Source organism: Macaca thibetana, chromosome 2 (genome assembly GCF_024542745.1).
Source record: "Macaca thibetana thibetana isolate TM-01 chromosome 2, ASM2454274v1, whole genome shotgun sequence".
Classification (NCBI taxonomy): Eukaryota; Metazoa; Chordata; class Mammalia; order Primates; family Cercopithecidae; genus Macaca; species Macaca thibetana.
Window position 1 is genome coordinate 28,284,174 of NC_065579.1, and position 19,085 is coordinate 28,303,258.

Genomic DNA, 19,085 nt, shown 5'->3' on the forward strand with positions numbered 1-19,085 from the left:
AGAAAGGTTCATTGAATACCTTGACTGATAGCTCATTGCTGAATAGATTTTGTGCTGCTATAGGGTGCACCCCACTGACGGACTGAAAATGTTCCAGAAAGCAAAATGCATAACCCAGATTAACTTAACTTTATGGGTCCTACTGCTGGGACTAGAGCCATCTGGTTGGACTGGAACGGCAATTCCATAATTTGAATAAGTGTCAATATTGGTGTGGCACCACTGATAGCTCTGAGGGGGGAGGGGTCAGAGGTTCACTATAGTCAGTCTGTCAGGAACACGAGGGAGATCCCTATGTGGGATGTGTCCTCTCTCACCACGAGACAAATGAGTCAACTTCTGGCAGTCACAAGTTTGGCATGTCGTGGTGGCTTCTGCATTAGAAACATAGAGTCCTTTGCCTTGTGCCCTGTGTGTAATGGGGGTCTGTTGCCACGTATGTACAGGCAGCAATGTTGGCAATCTACATGGTTCAGGCTTCATCAGCAACTTGATTCCAATTATTCCCGTGCTTATGGTGAGTATCTACATGAACTACCCAGATAGTTCAATCACTAGCCATAATTTTTATCCTGTAGTTTGCAGTCCCTTAAGGGGGTGTCTTCAATCTGCTAGTCTATTGTTTTCCAAGTGGCAAATCAAACAGGTAGGCCACAGTCAACAGCCCGAGAGTCAGTAAAAATATAACAGGTTTATCAAGGAGAGTATTGGCCAGAGCTGTGAGAATGGCCTTTAGTTTAGCTCAGTGAAGACCACCAGGTTTCAACTGAGCCAAATTATAAGTGAACCAGGCGCAGGCATTTAGAGGAGGTTCTGTGAATTGAGGGCCCTCTTGAGCCAGTGGCTTTGCTTCAGGTGACAGAGTGTTGACTAAGTTTTTTTTTTTTTTCCTAAGGGATCACTTCTCAGCTGAGTGTGGTGGCTCACACCTACAATTCTAGCATTTTGGGAGGCTGAGGCAGGAGGATAGTTTGAGGCTGGGAGTTTCAAAGTGGCCTGGGTAACATAGTGAGACCCCATCTCTACAAGTAAACAAAAATAATTAGCCAGGAGGGGTAGCGCCAGCTACTCAGTAGGCTGAGGCAGGAGGATCACCTGAGCCCAGGAGTTTGAGGCTACAGTGAATTATGATCCTGCCACTGCACTCCAGTCTGGACAACAGATTGACAACCTGTCTCAGGAGCAGCAGCAGCAGCAGCAATAACAACAAAAATATTGCTGCCCTTTTACACGTAAAGCTGAGATGTTACTGGAGTTGGGCTGGCTGTATTCTTGAATATGCCATTTCCATTTGACATATGAGGCTTGTTTGCTCCTTTTTCATTTTGTTAGTCATTGAGTCCAAGTTGGTCCACCTCAAAATGATTATCGGCTGGCGAGTCAGAAGGCCTCCATGGGTCTAGTGTTCGGTTTCCAGAAGAGCTCAGTGACAGGCTAATAGCCGCTTTTCAAAACAGGTCTACCTGGTAACTAAGTTAGGGAGGCGATGAGTCCTAAACCTCATGGCGCACCTCCAAGTGAAGGTTGCCTTTCTTTTCCAGAGGCTCTAATTGGCAAAACCACCAGTTATAGACTCATAACTCAAAGGAGTCATTAGGGCTGTGGGGTCCCAAAGGTACTAACAATTGTCTATACATGGCTCTTCTTGATCAGGATAATCCCCTCTGTCACATATGAACATTCACTATACAGACATGGAAAGCATCAATACCAATTAAACATTCAGCCTGGGAAGGCATAGCAATAATACATTGTTATCTTTAATTCGTCTCTGCAACCTCTGCCCAAACCCCATTAATTGAATTCGGACATCCTTCCCTACCACCCTCTCCCAGGACTGGCTATGATGACGATTTCCGGAACTGTATCCAAACCATAAAAATGTGAGAATCTCACCCCACTGAACAGATGCATCCCTCTTGAAGACCTGGAGCCCTTGGTCCTACTTCTAATCATCTTTCTTCCTAAAGCAGTTGAGATCAGGGCTTGTGGGAGGGAAGGATTAATGGCTTTGCACCAGTAAATAAGAAATATTTACTTTGATTTTGAGTGGCGTGATGGTGGCATGGTAGCTCCATGAAACAAACCACCAGTGTTCTCAGTGCGCACAAAGCCCTGCGTATTAGGCAGTAAGTTATCATTGACAGCATGTTTCAGTTTTGGAGCTCTCTTGATTCAACGGCCACATCCCACATTGCTTTTCACCTAGGGATGAGTGTGGGTTTGCATTTTGGTTGTAGTAGAGACTTTTGTTTGTTTGTTTTTGAGATGGAGTTTCGCTCTTGTTGCCCAGTCTGGAGTGCAATGGCGTGATCTCGGCTCACTGCAACCTCCGCCTCCTGGGTTCAAGCGATTCTCCTGCCTCAGCCTCCTGAGTAGCTAGGATTACAGGCATGCGCCACCATGCCTGGCTAATTTTGTATTTTCAGTAGAGACAGGGTTTCTCCATGTTGGTCAGGCTTCCAAAGTGCTGGGATTACAGGCGTGAGCCACTGCACCCGGCCTGTAGTAGAGACTTTTATAAAGGAGTCTACTTTAATCCAGGGCATTTGCAGCTCTATTGCCAAGATCATATGTTTTAAGTCCTCATTCTGTTTGAATACAAGGGTTAAGTAGGGAAGTTTTCTAGGGCTGTGGGTCTGACTGCAAGAATTTATAATTCATCAAGTTAGTTTCTCATTCTCTAGGGGATTGCCTCCATCAGCATTGTAAATCCAGTCCTGGGCAGTAAGAGCTTAAATACTATGCAGTGACTCATTTATGATTTCTCTTGGGAGTTATTTCCTCTCAGGGAAGTCTCTTCGTGGGGGCCAAAGCTCCCCTATAGCAGCCAGAATCCACTGCAGAAACAAACAAGAAAACTGGGACCTTGCCATCATCTCTGAATGGGTTTAAGGTTGGCTTGATAGACTGTAGGAGGGGCTGAGTGCTAAGATGTCCCAGTTGTTAACATTCTTCCTTAACAAGCATTGTGTGCTCTGCCCCTTCATCTCCCAAGTGAATCAGCCAGTTTCTGCTGAGAGCCCTTATACATTTCCCTCTGTTCATACTCAGTGTGGGTACTTCTGCCTTTAAATGCTGTCTGAAAAGAAATGACACTTTTTCCCTCCACCCGCCTCCCCCTACTTACCAGGATGAATCTTTGTGTTACTTGTTACAGTGGGGCTGACCATCAGACTGGGAGCATGTCCCTCTTGCCCATAGGAGTGTTATCAAAACCAGACAACTGTCTTTGAACCCACCTCCGTGAACTTGTCCTGCAGCTATCTCCCCAATTTCTCCTCAATAACAGGCAGTGAAATGAAGGACCATTTATTGCCGGGTGAAAACACAGAAGGTGTTAAAAACTTTGTAAGGATAAACAATTGTAGAGAGCTGTCAAAAGTACACACCCATTGGTCACATGAAACGTCAAGCCCTTATCATGGTAACACTGCTCTACCACGGTCTAAACAGCATATTTGACTCCTCTTCTGTGAAAATTGGGACAAATTTGAATGTATGTGATGAAACAGTTTTTTTCTTAAACTAAATAATGTTGCCCACTCTGCTCTTGAAGACAACTCCCATTTTCTGTTCTTTTGCTTCCTGTATAACAGAAGGGAGATGGGATGATAGATAAAGCCGAGCTGCAGGAAGCTTGTGACCAGGCCAACTTGAGTTTAGATGACAAGCTCCTGGACCAGCTATTTGACTACTGTGATGTGGATAATGATGGCTTCATTAACTATCTGGAATTTGCAAATTTTCTTAACTGGAAAGACAAAATGCTTCTTAAAGAGTATGAAGAGAGGGTCATTATTAAAGGTATTTAATTCTTGAAGGTTTGATGAATTATTTTTTCAAAATAATTGAAAGTTTATTATTATTATTTTTAATACAGACGAGGTCTCACTATGTTGCCCAGGCTGGTCTCAAACTCCTGGGTTCAAGGGATTCTCTTGCTTTGGCCTCCCAAAGGGCTGGGATTATTGGTGTGAGCCAGCATGCTTAGCCATTTACTGAATTCTTAAATGGACTTCTGTATTTTAATTTTGCTAGGAGCTCAGCTATATTCAACTTTAATATTATATGAAAAATAAAAATATACACATATACATAGTGTTTATTTGCTTGTTTGTGCATAGACTATCTGTGGTAGTGTAGGAAAGAATCAATAACATTTATTATTTCCAGGAAGAGGCAGTTGGATGGCTGAGGGACAGTGTGGCAATGAGACTCACTTTTTAACCTATGTTTTTGTATCTTTTGAGTTTGGAACCATGTATTATTTATTCAAAAACATTAAAAGCACAAAACTTACACAGAAGCTCAAAATATGAAAGACAGATTCTCAGAAACCTGTTTAAAAACGATTATCTGAGTAATTAGTTCCCTTTCCCCAGAAACACAGAATTTGACACAAAATTAGATTTTAAAAATTTTGTATAAAAAGGAAAAACAGCATAACCTTTACTTTTGATTCAAATATTATGATGTTGACGTCAAGCTTGCCTAACCCGTGGTTCAAGACAGCTTTGAATGCTGCCCGACACACATTTGTAAACTTTCTTAAAACGCTGTGAGTTTTTTTGCAGTTTTTTTTCAAGCTCATCAGCTGTCCTTACTGTTAATGGATTTTATGTGTGGCCCAAGACAAGCCTTCTTCTTCCAGTGAGGCCCAGGGAAGGCACATGGTTGGATACCTCTGGCCTACGTTTTATCTTCTTGTATCATTACATGTATAGATATACATATATACATACGTGTACATGTACGTATTTTAAGCATGTCTAAAATAACACTGAACGTACTATATAAGGCTTTTTAAAATTTAGCTTTCACATTTCTCTTCTTCTTCTTTCTTTTTCTTTCTTTTTTTTTTTTTTTTTTTGACAGGGTCTTGCTCTGTTACCCAGGCTGGAGTGCAGTGGTGTGATCTCGGTTCACTGCACTCTCTGCCTCCCGGGCTCAAGTGATTCTTGTGCCTCAGCCTCCAGAGTAGCTGGGATTACGGGAGGTGCGTGCCACCATGCCTGGCTAATTTTTTTGTATTTTTAGCAGAGACAGGGTTTCACCATGTTGCCTAGGCTGGCCTTGAACTCCTGGCCTCAAGTGATCCTCCTGTCTTGGCCTCCCAAAGTGCTAGGATGACTGACATGAGCCAACATGCCCAGCCAGCTTTCATATTTCTAAGGAATGAAGAAATGCTTTTTTGGTTTCTATGAACTACATTTCAGTTCCCTCATGCTTATATATTATGATTTACTAAGCCATTTCTTCACTTTCTGAAATTTAGGCTGTTTCTAATATTTTAAAAGTAGTATGCACAATGTTATAATGATCATATCTCAAAAAGCTTTTTATTTCTCATTTCTTATGACCGTTATTATTGTCTCAGAAGTAACTATTTTCATTTTGCTTTTCTAAATGATTTTACTGATTTGCAATTTTATCAGCTAAGTCTGTGAGGTTTTACTCCAATCTCACTACCATTGAGTGTTATTTCAAACATTCTTACATTCTTGTACTTTAGTTGGTTTATAATAATACCTCATTTGCCTTACCTTTTTTTTTTTTTTTTTTTTTTTTTTTTTTGAGACAATGTCTCACTCTACTTGCCCAGGCTGGAGTGCAGTGGTGCAATCATAGCCGACTGCAGCCTTGAACTCCTGGGCTCAGGTGATTCTCCTGCCTCAGCCTCTTGAGTGGCTGTGTTGCCCATGCTGGTTGTAAACTCCTGGCTTGAGGGATCTTCCCTCCTCGGCCTCCCAATATGCTGGGATTACAGGCATGAGCCACTGCACCCGGCCTACCCTAATTTTTGTATCTTAATTATTAGAGGTTCAACTTTTTAAAAAGATGTTTACATTTTTATTTCCTCTTGGGATGTCTCTTTTCTAAAAAGTGGAGATAACTACTATTTTCACTTTTACTCTTGAGTCATGCCTTTCTGTGAAGTCAAAACCAAATTTTGGTCTCTCCTGATGATGCGAGCCCTTATGGGTTAGCCTTTCTATTCTATCCACTAGGAAGGCATCAGAATCTTCCCTACCTAATGAAGCTTTTTATAGAAAACAGCTGTACTCCGACTCTTTCATAAACGGGCTGACAGAGCTTCCTTCTTGGCACAACTCATGAAGTAATGGTAGAACGAAAAGCTTATTTCAGACCAGATAATTCTTCGAATTGTTTCTGGTTTTGGATCCTAATTTCTTCAGCCATTTTCAATAGAGTTTTTGAGGATTTTCATCTTGTATGATTTTAGGGTAGAAACTGTTAGGTTTGTGGTCACTAGGTCTAGAGGGGGCCCAGGAATGTTCTGCCAAAATTTTTCTGATATCAAATTCTATCTTACTGTTGACTTTTGAAGAAAAATGGGTAAATAATCTTTCAATTTTTTTGAGAAATTCTTTTTCAAACTTTGTCCAGATTTCCACTTTTGGTGAGGTGGAGGATTAGAGGACCTGGAACGGTAGGCCTGAGCATTTTCATAGCAGCCATTGGCAGGAACTGAGTGTGGGGAGAGGTGGGGTTGTGGGGAAGAATGCGTTCTTCAGAGAGGTAAGTCTTTTCTAGTTTGCCAGGGTATCCACCCTTCTCTAATACCAGCAGGCCACTTGCCTTTGCAACCCTTACTTGGGCTCCCCCAGAACCTTTAGAATTTTTCTGAAGATGGAAACACCACAGCGCTCTCTAGTGGTACATATGTAGTAACCAGATCGGAAAAAGATTGCAGGAATTTATTCCTAAATTTCAGAATTGACTCAGCAAAGCAAATCTGCAAAGGAGGACAGAGTCTTACAACTTCAGTTCTATCTCAGGGTTTTCTTTTGTACACTGACTTGTCAGGAATTAGTTGTAGAAACAGTTCTTGAGCTCATAGTGCGTTCTTATCATCTCGATGTTGTAATGCACGCTCCCCCCGGTCAAGTACGTGTGGAATTTTCAACTACAAGCATGTCTTGTCTTATTTCTCCCTAGGGCATAGTGCTAGGAAAAACTCTGTAGTTCAAGTTAAATATTAAAATACACTTTTTTTTTTTTTTTTTTTGAGACGAAGTCTCGCTCTTGTCCCTCAGGCTGGAGTGCAATGGCGTAATCTCGGCTCACTGCAACCTCCGTCTCCCGGATTCAAGCAATTCTCCTGTCTCAGCCTCCCGAGTAGCTGGGATTACAGGCGCCCGCCACCACGTCCGGCAATTTTTATATTTTTAGTAGAGACGGGGTTTCATCATGTTGGCCAGGCTGGTCTCGAACTCCTGACCTCAGGTGATCTGCCCCCTGCCTCGGCCTCCCAAAGTGTTGGGATTACAGGTGTGGGCCACCATGCCCGCCTGCTCTATTTTTTTTTTTTTAAGAAAAGAAATGAATGGATTCTATGTTTACATTTGGTCTCTCATATTTCAAAGCTTTATTCTAGAATGAAGTGAGTAGAGTGGCAGAAGAAAACATTAGGCCATGTTCAGATTTCTTGGTGTATGACATTGGCCTGAACTTACTCTTCCACAGTTGGGTGTTGGGTCAGTGGAGGGGTCATGCCAGCTGTTTCCATTTGCAAGAGGAAACTAGATGGGAAAACTTATCCTGTTGCAGAGCAGCAAGCACTAAGTAGTAATGTATTCCTGCATTTTTTCTTTCCTTTTTTTTTTTCTTAAAGGTAGAAAACCAGATTGTGTAAACCCTACTGAGGCTAATGTTGAAGAACCTGAACCAGCTCTCCTCATAAAGCCAGAAGATATTGTCTTAAAAGAACCAGGGAGCACAGAAAAGACTCTTCGGACACTTCTGAGACCAAGTGATAAAGTTTCCAACTACTATAAGACAACTTCTTCTGAGATCAATGCAGTTGTAGGAGCCGTTCCTGTTACTTGTATGTCACTTATTTGTCAAGTTTTAAAAGCATCAACAAACGTGGAAGCAAACTGTCCTTTGTCCTTGCATTGTCCCCTGCCTTTCTCCTTAGACTAAGTTTCTTAAAGCCTTGTACCTTGCATTTAATTCGTATTCTAACTACCTGGGGAGGAGAGGCCCACATATAAATGTTGATTGAACTGAATTGCCAATGATGACCAAAGTAAAACGATTCTTTGCATATTAATGAAATGGAAACCATTATAGATCAGAACATCGAATGTTATACATCGTAGTAATTCAGATTCCACCAAGTATTAATATTAGATGATTTTAAAACCATATGATTCTTAGCTCCATACATATCTGCCTTCAAATATTTAAAGAACTTTTACATAACATTTCTCTGCATATTCATTCCCCATGTTAGTTTGCTGGGGCTGCTATATCACAGCACCACAAACCGGTGTCTTAACAGAATTTTATGGTCTCACAGTTCTGGAGGCTTGAAATGCAAGGTGTCAGTAGGATTGGTTCCTCTGGTGGACTGTAAAGGAGAATCTGTCCATGCCTCTCCCCTGGTTTCTGATGATTTACTAGCAGTCTTTGGCACCACTTGGCTCCTTCAGCATCACCCTGATCTCTGCCTTCATCTTCATGTGGTGTTCTCCCCATTTTCATGTCTGTGTCCAAATTCCTCCGTTTTACAAGAACTCTAGCCATATTAGGTTAGGGGCCCACCATACTCCAGTGTGACGTCATCTTAATTAATTACACCGGAAATGACCTTATTTCCAAATAACGTCACACTCTGAGGTAGTGGAAGTTAGGACTTCACCATATATGTTTTGGGAGGAGACAATTCAACCTATAACATCCATATATCAATATGAAGCATGATGAATATTGGTGATTTAGAAAAACTATTTTATGTTGATCAAGATCACATCATTGGAATAAGGACATGACTGAGGATTTACATATTTTTCTCAACTGGATTTTTATAGACATGCTATATATTCTAGAGTAATGAAATCTTGTTACTCTCTTTACACTGTGTTGTCCAGTAGAAATAAAATTGAAGTCATCTGTGCATTTACAAACTTTTTAGCATTAAAGAAAATCATGCTGGGCATGGTGGCTCATGCCTGTAATCCCAGCACCTTGGGAGGCCAAGGTGGGAGGATCACTTGAGGTGAGGAGTTCAAGACCAGCCTGGGCAACATAGTGAGACTCTGTCTCTACAAAAATTACAAAAATTAGCTGGCCATGGTGGCAAACTCCTGTAGTCTCAGCAACCTGGGAGGCTGAGGTGGGAGGATCACTTGAGTCCAGGAGTTCAAGGCTGCAGTGAGCTGTGATCAGGCCACTGCATTCTAGCCTGGGTGACAGAGTGAGACTCTGTCTCAAAAAAGAAAAAGAAAAAGAAAAAAAAAAAAAGCCATGTTAAAAAAAAAAGAAACAGGTGAAATTTATTTTAATACTATATATATTCAAAATATTATTTCAATAACTAATCAATATAAAAATTATTAAATATTTTGCTTTTTTGTACTAAAATGTTTGAATTTTACATTTGGATTACACCAAAATTCTTCCTAGCCACGTTTTAAGTGCTCAGTATGCACATGTGACTGGTGGCTGTGTTACACAGCTTTGTTTTAGAATGTCGGTTTTCTTTCCTCATCAATGACCTAGGTTACCCTATTTGTGGAGTTCCAACCATTCGATCTGACATTCCTGCTCCCCGAATTCGTCGCATCAGTGACAGAACTAATTATGGTGAAGAAGGTGGTGCGTATTCACTATTATATCCTACCGTCTTTGCCCAGAAAGGAGTGTTTGAGAGAGACTTCTTCAAGACCAGATCAAAAGAAGAGGTATCACATATGAGCATACAAAAATGGAAATGTTTGATCTATCAACGACTACTCTTTTAGACTTTTCAAAACTTGGGTTTTTATATTTACAAAAGTCTACAGGATCCCCAAGTATAGGATTCTTGATGAATAATGCTCAACTTGGTTGTGACATCTGGTACAATTCTTGAGGTAGAATTTAGACTGTGACAGGAATAGTAAATTCATATTGTACATTCAATATGGTCCATGTAAAGAAGAAAAATATTTTTCTAAAACATTTGATACTATTCTAGTTGAGAAAAGGAACAGGATCAATCCCTTCCTTATGTAAGCATCCCGATGGCCTTGGGCCTCTAGAACTAAGAGTGGGCATGAAGATGGTCACTCTGCCACCCTTCTTGTCCACTGGTATCATATGTCTCAGATTATCTGTGACAAGCATTGATTTAAAATATTCTGTCTTGTTGCCACACCGCAGGTAAGGTCATACATCTGTCTTATTTATTTATTTATTTATTTATTTATTTTTGACTCAGAAAACATGATGCCATATCCGAGATGATCCTCTTTGTAGATGGGTTATAAAGCCAGGGTTATAGAACCGGCTAGGTCTGAATAGCCACTGGGGTGCTGAGGGCTAGAGATTTATAGCAGTGCTCAGTTAGACTAGCCTGTCTACATCTGTGCTTATGGAAAGCAGGTGTAATTCAGGGAGTACTTGCTTCTTCAGAACCTTCATAGCTGGAGCTAGAAATGATATAGGAAAAGACATACGATGCCTTCTTGGACTTCAGATGAAGGATTGATGGCTTGGAAACTTATTAAATACTAACCGAATTAATGGCAGATGCATTCCAGCAATTCTTTCACATGGAGGCAGGGCAGAGAGGAAGGGGAGACAGAGGCTGATGCCTGGCTCCAAAGGAGGAACCCGGTATCCGTCCTGCGGATCGAAGAAGAAAACCTCCTGATTGTGTTTTCACTTCCCTCAATCACTCTAAAAGGCCTATGAAATAGAACTTTAGGGTTTCCAAAAGAAACAGAAATCTCCTGCTTGTTTCATAATGCCTAAACATTCTTTTAACTAGGAAGTCATCCTTTATCCCACAATTCTAGGCAAAAAGTAAGAAGTCAAAGACCTGCTTGGAATAATAACGTTGACTTGAGGATGGATAGATTTCAGTAGACGTGTTAGGTAGTCAGCATACTACTGATAGAATGCCAAACCCCTGGAGCAAAGTTTCCCAAGGAGTAGGGGAGGAAGCAGAGGAGAAGGTAGGGGATGCTCAAGACTGACTCAAACCATTCCGGAGCTCACTCTGCAGGGGCCTTTTTAAACTACCAGTGGGTGGGGAACTACCAGCTATGCATAGGGTATTGTGTTTTTGCTTTATAGCTGCAGTTGCTAGCAGCTCTGCTCTTCTGAATTTCAGAATTCGATTTGTATTTGAATAGTACTTAATTTGTATTTAATTACACTAATTTCCCACAGGGGTACATCATTTCTAGGGGATTAATTGTTGAGATTCTGTTTAATAGATGTATTCGGCAACTATTTTATTTCTTTGGCTATTCGCTGTCTAACCTTTTCATTTCCCCCCCCTTTTTTTTTCCTGAATGCTTCATAGTAAATGCTTCTTCTTTTAAATTTAGTTTCATTTAAAAATTTTGTTTTCACATATTTTATTCCCATTACTAGTTCTTACTTTCTTTTCTTATATTTTTCTTAAGACATAAGAAGCATGTTTTTCCCCACCTTCATCTGTTTTAATAATTATCACTGTAGAGGGATTATTAGTAACCAAAGGTTGCTGGTTTTCAGTGTGCTCCGCTTTTAGTGTACTCTTTTAATCATGGGTACACTATCTGTCTGCCATTTGCACACGTAGTTCAAGTTCCAACAGGCCAGTTAGATACATTTCATAAATGTTCGTATTATAAAGAATATAAAACTTGGCCACGCCTAGTGGCTCATGCCTGTAATCCCAGCACTTTGGGAGGCTGAGGTGGGTGGGTCATCTGAGGTCGGGAGTTCAAGACCAGCCTGGCCAGCATGGTGTAACTTCATCTCTACTAAAAATAGAAAAAAATTGACCAGGTGTGGTAGCACACACCTGTAATCCCAGCTACTCAGGAGGCTGATGCAGGAGAATCACTTGTACCCAGGAGGCAGAGGCTGCAGTGAGCCAAGATCACGCCACTGTACTCCAGCCTGGGCAACAGAGTGAGACTCTGTCTCAAAAATAAATAAATAAATAAATAAACAAACAAAACTAATGTTCAAGTGGCTTAGGTTACATACACAAGACCAAAATGACAATAAATGATTGAAATGAAACTCAAACCTAGCAAGTCTTCTTTACTTTTTTCACCCTTTTTACTTGAATTTTGCTACCTCTCCTTAAAATAATGAGACATTTAAAGTTGAAAGTAACTTTATATATTGGCTAGTGTATTTGAACACCCTCATGTTTATAATAACAAAATTATTCATGAGCTGACAGCATTAGAATTTTGATATTTCCTTATTTTTTATATATATATATATATATACACACAAGCACATGCACACACACAAATATATACACACACATACTTTTTTGGAAAAAATATCCATAGTCTTAGATATTATAAAGGTATTTTTCATTACAAATTTTAAAACATATAAATAATGACCTACTTATTTTAAATGCCTTTTTCTAGATTGCAGAGATATTGTGTAACATTGGTGTCAAGCTTTCTGATGAAGAATTTGAAAATGTATGGAATCTTGCATCAAAAAAGCATCACAGAGGAGAAGTTTGTGTTGAGAACATCAGAAATGTTCTAGATGAGCTGCGGCATGCAGACAGGATCAAGTGTAAAACACCCATGTGATATTTTTGGACTCCATTCAAGCAAAAGAATTATTAACTATGTTTATCTAAAATGTTCAGTCCATTCTGGCTTTAGATATTACGTTAGAGTTCAGCAATCACAGTGGTAAGACTCATATGCCTGTATGTGTTGCTAATAAATTAGATTTTGGATTTTAAAATTTATTGTTTTCCATAAAGAACCTAAGAGCTTGACAAGTGATTGAAGGGTTAACATGCAGCCCCAGCGAAGACATAGTTCAGAATGATATTAGAAGTTTTGTAGGCCTAAGAATTCCATCCATTTTAGTGGGCCGTCCGAATTCGTAGTGTGATTTGTGATGGCAAGTTTAATTTTCTTTGTTGGTTAAGCCAATGTGGGCTGCAGTTTCTGTCACAGGTGATTAAAATGTCGTAACACACCAAGAGTAGAGAGATTCATGTTTGTGTAGTGGACTAAAAGCTGGCTCTTGTGCATGGAACTACAGGTGAATTTCTTTTTTTTTGAGACAGAGTCTCACTCTGTTGTCCAGGCTGGAGTGCAGTGGCACAATGTTGGCTCACTGCAACCTTCACCTCCTGGGTTCAAGCGATTCTTCTGCCTCAGCTTCCCGAGTAGCTGGGACTATAGGCACCCGCCACCATGCCAGGCTAATTTTTCATATTTTTCATAGAGATGGGGTTTCACCGCGTTAGCCAGGCTGGTCTCGATCTCCTGACCTCGTGATCTGCCTCCCTCAGCCTCCCAAAGTGCTGGGATTACAGGCGTGAGCCACTGCGCCTGGCTACAGGTGAAAAATTTTAAGGAAAAAAAAAAAAAAAAAAGCAGTCTTAACTTCCTTACATTTCCTTTTTCATTGAAAAGTTACTTGTCTTTTAAAAACTAATTCTTTAAAAGAACAAATGAAGAATACAGCTAGAGGAGCTCTTTGCATATATTAAAAACCACAAATTTAAAGCTTTTAAGACAGCAAAAACAAGACAAAAGAAAACATTATAAGGTTTGCGGAATAAGCAGTCTTTTCCAAATGATCTCTAAACTCATGCTTTCTTAACACATTTGGCTTAAGTCATTGAACTATGGTCAAGCAGGCATGGGGCCATTCCCCCTAAGGGAGGAGGTAAGACATCATTCGGGATGGTCCTGATTCCAAAATCTACTCTAAAAGTACCAATTGAGGTTCTGTTGTGTATCCTCCTCCTATCTCTGGTGGGTTCTTTGTATTTTGTCCCTGGTAGGCTATAAAATGGGTCAGAACTGTACATTTTCAACTTCAAGGAAACTCCATTGACAAATAAAAAAGTTATCTTTTTATTCTATCTCTCATTCCAACTTATGCCCAGCCACGTTGTCCAACATGGTGTATAAGGGATTCTACAATGAGAATTCTAGAATGAGAATAAATAAGATACGCTGGTAATAAAATGCCAGCATAAAGATGATAAACATGAAGATGATAAAATTTGAATAATCTTTCTAGTGTCAAATTCACAGGAATAAATAATACCCAAATGTTAAATTTCCCTGCCAGTTAAAATCTGAAGATAAAATTCAAAGTAATTCAAGACTGAAATCAAATTATCTAGTGTCCAGTGAGTTAAAAATCCAAGGAAATTATGTCTCCCTTTTTTTCTGCTTCTGCCGAGTTTCAGCCAAGGTGTTTGGAAGATCTGGGGAGAGGTGTGGTTCCTTTAAGCAGCTGCGTCTAGAGCTGCTTCTCACTGGGAAGACAATAATTCCATCCTGGCTCTTAAAGTCATAGTTGCTTAACTGAAGCCTCCGCTGAGCTTCAATTTTAGGAAGTCAAAGATGTAACAAGATATACAAGATTTCACAGCTTCCACCAAATTTAGGAAATAAGCCAATTCTTAGCTCTGAAAGCAGTTATCTCAGAGCAATTTTCTCAGCAAAAATTGTGTTTCTACAACCCAGTATCTGTATGTCACCGAAGCCACAGAAGAAATTACATGGTATCTGAGTGAAGGAGGGAGATGGAGAAAATCTTGATTTGAGCCTTACCAAGATGCTCATATGTGTGCATTAGCTAGAATTTATGACCTATGGACTTAAACTAATTTGGGAGAAATGAAGTTAATTTTGATACTATGCATTTACTATATCTGACCTAAAAATCTACTTTATGTATACTGTCTTCTCTTTTTGGGGCATGACATTTAAAACATTATTTCCTTCTTGCAATTTAGAAATTTTGGACAGCAGCCCAGTCATTATTATTATTATTTTTTGATATGGAGTCTCACTCTGTTGCCGTGGCTGGAGTGCAGTAGTGCGATCTTAGCTCACCTCTCCCTCCTAGGTTCAAGTGATTCTTGTGCCTCACAGGCGTGTGCCACCATGATGGGCTAATTTTTTGTATTTTTCGTAGGTATGGGGTTTCACTATATTGGCCAGGTTGGTCTTAAACTCCTGACCTCAGGTGATCCACCGCCTTGACCTCCCAAGGTGGTGGGATTACAGGTGTGAACTACTGTGCCTGGCTGGTCATTACTTTTTATTATGAAGTATCTCTCTTCCCCACTCAGCCTATTTTATACTTTTCATTATTCTTTGAGATGCTAGGGACTGAATAGAGTGCAGGTGCTATTTAGCAGCCTATTGTCAATATTCTTTTTAAGTGCACCCCTTCAATTCTGTGCCTAGGAGCTGCTTCCATTGCTTCTTGTTTTGGAATTGCCTAGGATTCAGAAACCTACCTCCTGTTAAGGTTTCTTCTGTGAGTTAAACCAGCTAGAATCAAAGTGGCACATGTGATGGAGGTGATCCTTGAGCCACACGAATTCCAGTTTAGCTGACTGAGGGGTTAGCTTCCTGCCCTGAATGCAGAATGGCTTTGGGGCAAGGGACCTAGCGCTGCTTATCTGGGCAAACCCGGTTTAAAAGTTTGAACCTTTTCTTTGGGAGGCCGAGGCGGGCAGATCACGAGGTCAGGAGATGGAGACCATCCTGGCTAACACAGTGAAATCCCGTCTCCACTAAATATACAAAAAATTAGCCGGGTGTGGTGGCGGGCCCCTGTAGTCCCAGCTACTCAGGAGGCTGAGGCAGGAGAATGGCGTGAACCCGAGAGGTGGAGCTTGCAGTGAGCTGAGATCGCGCCGCTGCACTCCAGCCTGGGCGATAGAGCCAGACTCTGTCTCAAAAAAAAAAAAAAAAAAAAAAATTGAGCCTTTTAATAAAAATTAGGGTAGCTGAACTGGCATCATTTAAAAGCTTTGCCTCTTAGTGTCTAGAAGATTTGGATACATGGAAATACTCTCTTCTCTAAAATCAGATTTTTGCCTCAGTTACTTTTTACTGGGTCATGGCAGCCAGCCATTAGCTCAGATCACTGCCATCTACAGAGTATGCCTAGTGCTCTAGCTGCAATTTACAGTTAAGTTGGAGCAGGCAGCACCCAGAGGTCTCCTATGCCTATTATAGGCCTGCTGGCTGGCATTGGCTGCTAGATGTCTGCCTGAGAACTTCACCAAAGCCCTCTTGGATCTTTTTGAAGGTTGTCTTTCCTAATGTCTGAGCAATTGGTAGCTTTCCAGCTTATCTTTCATTAAGGCCAGCATCTCTGCTGTTTGCTTGATGCTATTTACATACACCGTCCTGTTACGGAAGAAGCAGCCTTTAACGTGTGAACCTAGCTACCATAGCCACAGTCATCCTTGAGTGCGGCTCAGCAAAAAGCCAGTGGTCTGTGAAACCAGATGCATTGCACCACATAGACTAAAAAAAAAAAAGTTGTATGTCTCAACATGGTGCTAAGGATGTTGCAAGGTGCATGATGCTAGCAACTTTTTTTTCACATAGAATATTAACATCTTGTCATGTACATTTCTTACCTTTGGCTGTGTTAATAAAGTCTGAAGAACTGTAATTTCAATCAAGTTTCATGCTTCAGTGATTTCTAATTCATCATTTACTTTTTTTCTATTTGCTATGATACCTCCTTCCCAAATTGTATTACATCATATAAGTAATGCTGATTTCTTGATTCCCATTTGCAAAAGTTGTAGTTCCTAGCATGATGCAGTCTTTCAGCCCTCATATTTTACTTAGTCAAACTGCAAAGTGCTTAGTAATTATAGATCACCAATCGGACCCCTCCTGAGAAGCAAACTGAGAGCATTAGATGTGAGTAATAAATTTGTCATTCACTGCACTTACAACCTTATAAAGACATCTAACCTTACAAAACTGTGTCTTTTGTATTTATAAAATGGAGATAATGGCTGCCTTTTCAACTTGTAAGTTTATTTCAATGGCTATGGAGATAATGGATATATAAGTAACCAGCACCCGTTTAGCTTAGTAAATATTAATCAAGGTGCCTAGTTTAGGTCTCGGCTCATCTCAGCCACTTCTAAGTAATAGTGTTTCTCCATCTATTTATATAAGCATTGTATTGACCTCTTCTTGTTTTTTTTTTCTCGTCTCCGTAATTCCTGTTTTTCTTAATTGGTTGTCCTTTGTTGATTTTGATAGATTTGACAATTCCCATTGACTTATTGCTATCATGGCATTTCTATCACTTGTTTCAGACTTGAAGCACAGACTCTCATTCTATTTTTTTTTAAGCATGCACACAATCTGCTGGGATTTTTATTGTGATTGCATTGAATCTACAGATCAATTTGGGGAAGTTGGCTTTTTTTTTTTTTCAATGTTTTGACTTCCAAACACTAAATATGGTACACGCATACATTTATTTAGCTTTTCTTTATTGCTTTTTAGTTTTCCATGTTGAGATATTGTACCTCTTGCATTAGATTTATTCCTAGGTATGTTTTTGATGTTGTGACAAATTTAAAAATTGCGTATTGATTTTTTTATAGGGTTATTGAGGTATCATCTACACACAGTAAAAAGGACCCTTTTTAGTGTGCAATTCTATGAGTGTTGACAAATGCATATGGATTGTGTAACTACCATCACAAACAAAATATAGGACTGTTCCATCACTCTCTAAAATTCTCTTGTGCTCTTTTGCAGTAAATATCTCTTCTTCCCCACCCCAGCCTCTCATAACCACGATCTGTTTTCTGTTTCTATTGTTTTGCGTTAAAAAGAAGCTCATATAAATGGAATCATGGAGTGTGTAGCCTTTTGAGACAGGCTTCTTTCACTCAGTACATGTTTTCAAGATACATCATGTGATTGCATGGGTTACATACATACATACATTCTTTTTATTGCTGAGTAGTATTTCACTGCATAGATATACTACAATTTGTTCATCTACTTACCATTTAAAGACGTTTGGGTTGTTTCAAGTTTTGGGGAATTCTGAATAAAGCAGCTATGAACTCTCATGTATATGTTTGGTATGACCATAACTTTTCATTTCTCTTGAAAAAATACCTATCAGGTAGGATTGCTGGGCTATATGTTAACTTTATAAGAAATTAAAAGACTGTTTTTCAAAACAGCTGCATCATTTTGCATTTTCACCAGCAATTCATGAGTGTTCTAGTACATCCTTGCCAGCATGTGGTATTGTCACATATTGTCAGTTAAAAAAATGTTTTAAGTCATTCTATAGGTATGCAATAATAGCACACAGTAGTTTTAATGTGCATTTCTGTAATGACTAATGATGTTGAATGTCTTTTCATAAGCTTATTGGCCATGCATGTGTCTTCTTTGGTAAAGTTTCTATCTTAGTATTTTGCCAATTTTTAAAATTGGCTTGTTTATTTTCCTATTACTGAGTTTTGAGAAATATTTATGTATTCTGGATACAAGTCATTTATCAGATATACACTTTGCAGATATTTTCTCCTGTCTTTAGCTTGGATTTTTATTTTCTTAACAGTGTCTTTCAAAGAATAGAAGTTTTAAATTTTGATGAAGCCCAATTTTTCATTATTTTCATTAATAGGTCATGGTGTCTTCTCTATGAAAGATTAGCTTAGTTCAAAATCTCATAGTTTTTTGGTGAATGTTGAGTTAGCACTATTTTTTGAAGCAGTTATTCTTACATTGAATTAATTGCCTTTGTACCTAGGCCATAAATCAATTGGTTATATTTGTATGAGTCTATTTATAGACTCACTATTTTGTTCTATTGATTTATGTGTTTACACTTTCACCAATACCACACTGTCTTCATTACTATAACTTTAGAATACGTCTTAGAATCAGTGTGAATCCTCTTTGTTCTTTATTTGGAATTATTTTGGTTGTTCTAGTTACTTTGCTTTTATTAGTTTTAGAATTAACTAATGATTAGTTTTTAAATTAGATTTAGAATCAACTAATGACAGGGAAGGTAGCAGATAATGACCCAGGTTATATATACATTTGAAATAATGATGAAAGCTATACACACTATTATTTTAGAAAAATGCATATAGACATATACTTTTGACCCTCTGATATTCAGTCACCGTATCCTCCATAGATAGATCTCTAGACCAGGTGAATACTCAAGTAGCTTCTAACTCCAAAATTTCAAATTTATCCTTAGGTAGATTTACTATCTGCCTCTGTCTCCCATCCATCCATCCATCCATCCATCCATCC

General features: G+C 39.4%; 2 protein-coding genes across 4 annotated transcripts in view; both read left to right on the forward strand.

Annotated features, from left to right (window-relative positions):
- Positions 1-13,865, forward strand: part of EFHB (EF-hand domain family member B) — a 74,412-nt gene extending 60,547 nt beyond the window's left edge. For all 3 annotated transcript variants that reach the window (XM_050777303.1, XM_050777311.1, XM_050777293.1), the window contains 4 exons: positions 3,600-3,807; positions 7,640-7,852; positions 9,532-9,713; positions 12,399-13,865. In XM_050777303.1, the coding sequence (XP_050633260.1) occupies positions 3,600-3,807; positions 7,640-7,852; positions 9,532-9,713; positions 12,399-12,572 (777 nt within the window). In that variant the 3' untranslated portion in view covers positions 12,573-13,865. The remainder of the gene's footprint in view (positions 1-3,599; positions 3,808-7,639; positions 7,853-9,531; positions 9,714-12,398) is intronic.
- The window catches only part of LOC126946724 (non-histone chromosomal protein HMG-17-like), a 1,084,902-nt gene that overhangs the window by 891,165 nt on the left and 174,652 nt on the right, over positions 1-19,085 (forward strand). The window lies entirely within an intron of this gene.